This window comes from Nelumbo nucifera, chromosome 6 (assembly GCF_055504915.1).
Source record: "Nelumbo nucifera cultivar China Antique chromosome 6, China Antique-T2T, whole genome shotgun sequence".
Lineage (NCBI taxonomy): Eukaryota > Viridiplantae > Streptophyta > Magnoliopsida > Proteales > Nelumbonaceae > Nelumbo > Nelumbo nucifera.
The window spans coordinates 16,380,479-16,386,082 of record NC_142654.1 but is presented as its reverse complement, the minus strand read 5'-3'; the positions used below and the strand labels follow the sequence as shown (position 1 = coordinate 16,386,082).

At 39.0% G+C, this 5,604-nt stretch overlaps 1 protein-coding gene across 1 annotated transcript; it reads left to right on the top strand.

Annotated features, from left to right (window-relative positions):
• The first annotated feature begins 312 nt into the window (after positions 1-312).
• Positions 313-2,279, top strand: LOC148790629 (uncharacterized). Its single transcript, XM_088890772.1, has one exon. The coding sequence runs from the start codon at positions 1,186-1,188 to the stop codon at positions 2,179-2,181; it is 996 nt and encodes a 331-aa protein (XP_088746898.1). The 5' UTR covers positions 313-1,185; the 3' UTR covers positions 2,182-2,279.
• Positions 2,280-5,604: the final 3,325 nt, after the last annotated feature.

Sequence of the window (5,604 nt, the reverse complement as noted above, 5' to 3'; positions counted from 1 at the left end):
ACCACGGTATCAGCCTTTGTACCAAAAAATAATAATAATAATAAAAAAAAAACTCAGCCTAATAATATTCAATTTCCCATTTTTTATTTTCTTGTAAGGACCAAAATGCACTTGAACTCAATTTTTTAATTATGCTTGGTATATAAACAGAAAATAAATAAACAGACACCGAGCAATAAATAAAGAAAGATGAAGCGTTGACTGCTTGAGTTTTGCTTTTGCATGGCCCAACTTCGAGGATGACGTGCCGCCAAGACATCCATAACTGGTCCGCCGCACGTTCTCTCATCCCCGTTCTTCTTACGTTCCGACGACACGTACCCTGCTGCACGTGCACCGGGAAACCCGATACCACGTCTCCTCGCTCCCCTCGCTCTTCTGAGTTCTCCCAACTCTCAACCAAAGTTACCAAACTACCATGCATTCACACCCATGGGTGCTCTATTTCCCTCAATCCAAAGTCAAAAGTTAAACTTTTGAATAAGCAATTGAGACCGTCCGATCTGACAGTTCAACTCTTCTCAACAGCAGTGGGGTCCAACATGGGTCTCCACGGTCATTTGATGTTTTCCGATCGAATTGTTTACCCTGATGATTTGACATTGTCTGCCGAAAAAGTGATGCTCAGAAGCACAGTAGTATATTCTCCAGTAAGGGCAGTTTAGTCATCAAGAATATTTAATGAGCTAATATATCCTAATCAAAGTTTGTCTGCCTCCCCCTAAAAGAAACCTGATCGGCCCCTCGAGGTCTTTGTCCCTACATCCCTGCCCTATCGTCCAATCACATCATTCCACGTGTCATGGACACCGACACATTCCATCCGCCTACGGAAGCTTTCAATGTGAGGCCCCGCCTATTCTTCCTTCAACGGTCCCAGAACCGCCCACTGCTTCTCACACTCAGTTTCAACGGGTCGGTTCCGACTAAACCCGAACTGGATCCGATTTGAATGATCCAATCCATATACTCGAGTACTCAACCAAGATTTCAATGTTGCAATTGTTAATTTAAAGGGTCGTGCTTATCACGTGTTCAGCTCAACCCGAACCCGATCCAAAACCAGATTGAGGCTTCGGGACATCCCTAAATTCATGCAACGCTTGAGCCCTCATTTCCACACACTCCCGCATATAACCTACGCCTCCCCGTCTCTCACAACCTTCTGATCAGTTCTGTGTGTGTATGAGAGAGGAGAGAGGAGAGAGGAGAGAGGAGAAAGAGATTGTGATGTTTACACAGAGTGAGAAGGTGCTGCCATGCCCACCGAGGCCGCTGGTAATGAACGGAAGATGGAAGCCAAACGTCGAAGTAGCACCAAATTGCCCGCGCTGCGACTCGTCAAACACAAAGTTCTGCTACTACAACAATTACAGTTTAACGCAGCCTCGTTACTTCTGCAAAGGGTGTAGAAGATACTGGACCAAAGGAGGGTCCCTACGTAACGTGCCCGTCGGTGGAGGTTGCCGGAAGAATCGTCGAGGGAAGTCGGTCAGGATATCGACTGAGCGCTCTCTAGGTGGCCTTGATCGTTCCAGGCTTCCCCCTGATGACCCATCCGGCCGAAATTTATACCGCTTGGATGGTGCTAACATCATAGCTCCTTCTGCTGAAGCAACCAGGTCTGATGCTTCCAATATCGATCTTGCAGTTCTCTATGCCAAGTTCTTAAACCAAAGGCCTCCGGATTCTGACCCACCAACCATGCCGGCCGAATTTCCCAGGGAACTTGATTCGTCTCTGGAGTTCCCCAGCATTTCGAACCCAACCCACAACCCACAGCTTCAATTCTCACACGAGCTTGGCATCATTGGGTCTCAGTGCTCAATGGAACACTGCTCGGCGGACACCCAATTGAGCGAGATACAGCAAGTGTTATTAGGCGATCAATTTGGTATGAACAGTAGGCAACAAGAGAGGATTCCACAGTTTACGAGCTTAGACACCAACGCTTACGCCTTGCAACCATTAATGCCGGTCGAAGAGGTCACCGCTCATCATCAAGACATATTCTGGTCCAATTCTCCGGTGGTGGACTCGAATTTGACGTGGCCGGCGGCACAATTTCAAGGCTTCGAATCAGTACACCATGATCATCACCCGACCCTTCATTCAAATCCAATAGATGGGAATTGGAGCTCGTTTGATCTGCCAAACTATGAACCTTTCTTAAGGCCTTGAGACTGTAATTCATCAAAGATCGATCAGCTCCTTTTTGTTCTTTTTTCCTTCTTTTAATTTGATGGGCTTATATATAAATTATAATGTATAATATCTAATTCCCTGTGTCAAATGATCAACGGGGTGTAATAACAACTACTACGTAGATATTTACACAAATTTACAATAATGCCAATCAGTTCCCATGTCTCCATGGATGCCACCAATTAATTAATGTCTCCTCCTTCATCAATGGTCACCCTAGCTAATATATTGAATGGCAGTTTTGTTATTTGATAGAAAAACAATGTCTTGATTATATTCACCGTGAATCACAAGTACGATAACCCCATTGGCCAATGGCCATTGCCAATGGAATGGCTTTTTGTTGAGGCAGGTGAAATTGACCCTTGTTAACTAAGCCCATAATTCTCGTGAAAATTTACAATATCTGCCCTTGGAAATCTAGGATTACAGTCATTGTCGAAATAGACTAGTCAGCTTTATGACTTCAATGGAGACAGGAGACTGCCATTTTATCCATATTAAGGTGTGGTTGAACAGCTATTTTCGGTCAATAAACCTACGTTTTTTTTTTCTCTTCTTTCTATATTCTTTTTTCTTTTCATTAATTTGCTTTTCATATCTTAATTATAATAATAATTCAAACTTTGAGCCTGCATCTGGGCCGAGTTGCAGTTCTATTCTAGTCTTGAGCTATTCAGAAAAGGGCCCAAATAATAAGCGTTTAATTACCTAGAAATCCATATTTCTGACAAAATAGAGGTTCCTTGAGGCAGAATTTATGGTGTATGAACTGCAGCGTGCACTTAAAAATGTGAACTAATAATAAATAATAAAATGATATGTTACGATTGATATCTTTAATGTTGTTGATGTCTTGATGGTAAGTACATCTTATAAAATGTGATCAAATGAAAAGTAAGTAGACTGTGTAACATCTTTAACGTGATTGGTTGAAATCTTGATTTAACGTGCAATACATATTAGTAAATGTATCATACTATTGTAATTTTGTTTAAGGGATTTTTCTCCTAACTAAAACTAAATTAAGCTTTACATTTGGAATAATTCCTCTGTTTCATTCTCTAGCATATTGTGCTATTTTTCAAGAAATATTTAATATTTTATATATGTTCAAGCTGCAATTAATCCCATAAATAGAAGAATATAATGTTAAGAGATAAATATGGTTTCTATAGTTCACATCCAGGGCCATAAAGTGCAACACCTTGTATTTTGTATATATTTGTATTTGTACTCTTTCAACTAAACCTAAGGCTGTGTTTGGAAACAATGCAAATATGTAGAGCGTAAAACGGTTCATATAAATTGCAAAGTTGGGTTAGTTTTGCATTGACAAATTTATTATCTTCTTACCAAACAGATTTTTAGCTGTAATGGATGCAAAAACGAATTCTAATAAAGCATATGGTTTTTTTTTTTATTAAAAGCCCACTTGAATGCAAATTTACTTCTTTTTTATTGATGCACTTTTACATCTTATTATCAATGTAAATATGCATTGGCCTGTCATTTGTCAATGCAAAAATGTAATATTGCCAAGTACAGGCAAAAATGAACCAGAGTGTAAATTTATCTTAAACCAGGATTTACACTCTATTTGCATCGTTTCCAAATGCAGCTTAAAGAATAGAGGAGGTTAGTCCTACTTCACTCCATATAGCTTGGGAACAAACTAGAAGTAAATACCCATATATTCAGTATACATATGAACTTTTCGTGGAAAACATTTCCCAATTTGTGATACTTGATTAGAAGCTTTATTTGGATTTAAGAAAGGCAATTCTTTGATGAAAGACAAACCAAGCTTATCTTATTATTTAGTATTATTCTCTGTTTGTTTGCAGTGCAAATCTGAACGGGATATAAATTTTGCACCCAGTTCAGTTTTGCATCTTTTTATGACTATGCATGATTTATTCTTACCTGATATAAAATTTGTACTTATTGTTCATTTGCACTCATTGGCAGTACAAATTAAATCATGTATCCTGATCAAAATTAAAATTGACCACCTTCCTCCTTACTTGTTCTCTGCTTTCACATCAAGCTGGTGAGGATCACATCATCTTGCTTACAAATAACCTTCTTCCAAATAAAAATAAGCTAGGGCTACCTCATTTTTCTTTCTGTTTTACTTCTCACAAAAATAAGCCAGAATTTACACTTAGCCTGTTTGCACTCCCATGCGTTCACTCCATCATAAATGAAAGCCGCACTGCAACAAACTGAGTCTTGTAAAAAAAGGTAACCTAATTGGATCAATTAATTAGGCTAATTTATTTCTAGATGCTTAGCTCAACTGAACTATGATCCCAAGAATAATTTGTGGTGTGGGCGCTACACAAATCCTTAATTTCCACCAAACTGTAAGTCCTGGGATCATTTAGAAGACCCTCTTCTTAGGAGGGTATATGAACAGTAGTGATAAGGACATTGATGTCCAAACATCAGGTAAAGTTTAATGAGACAATGCAGGCATGGCGGGGGACCCTGTCTCACTATATATTCAACAATTAGGACACAAAGTCCCCTAATTTTGAGGGCCAAAGACCACCGGATTAAGGGTCTTGAGCTAGCTAGGTCACTCGTTGAATCCACTTCTGTCACATGGCCCTTGTCGTCCTTTGGCCACGAGAACCAGAAGCAACCTTACTAGGAAAGTATCAATTTAACCTTTTCAGTACCAACACTCTTATTAAGGGAGATGCAAAAGCTGGTAATAACTGATTCTTTTCATGACATATATAAAACTACTTACGGAGGATCTAATTGTGCTTGTCTCTCTTGATATGTTGCTGCATCGGGTCTCTGTGATATATAATAGACAGTGGTCTCCACTTAGTTAATTTGATTGTTACTTGCAGTGCAGTGAGAGTATTGGGTAAACCAGGAAATATTGGGACAAGGGAAGGAAGAATTCAATGTTTCTGATGATGTGACAACACTAGTTAATTTTCACATGCCTAGGGTGTCAGAGTAATTAAACAGCATTGATGATGAGAAACATAATTAAACAAAGTAATGAAAGGGATGATGAAGACTTTTTGTTGAAACAAAGACAAAAGATAACTACACAACGACAAAGGTAGAAGATATGGCTAGAAAAAGAGGGCTTAGCCCATGTTTGGATAAGCTTCTGCTTTTGTGCTTTGGAGTGTGGTAAATAAAAATGAGAAAAGAAGTGTTTGAACATTTGTTAAGAGTTTTTTTTTTTTTTTGTTAAAAACATAACTGAGGTCAAAATATATACCTTTAAGCTCAGCTTATCCACGACGAATGGGCTCCGGGGTTAAAATTTGTAATGCAACTGGAACACTTATGCACAAGATATATTATTACCTGCAGATGGAGTTTTGGGTGATTGGTTTGCTTGATAAAAACTATATTACCTTGTTT

Coding starts and splice junctions, on each gene's coding strand:
- LOC148790629 (XM_088890772.1), top strand. CDS start 1,186: ATGAGAGAGGAGAGAGGAGAGAGGAGAGAGGAGAAAGAGATTGTGATG.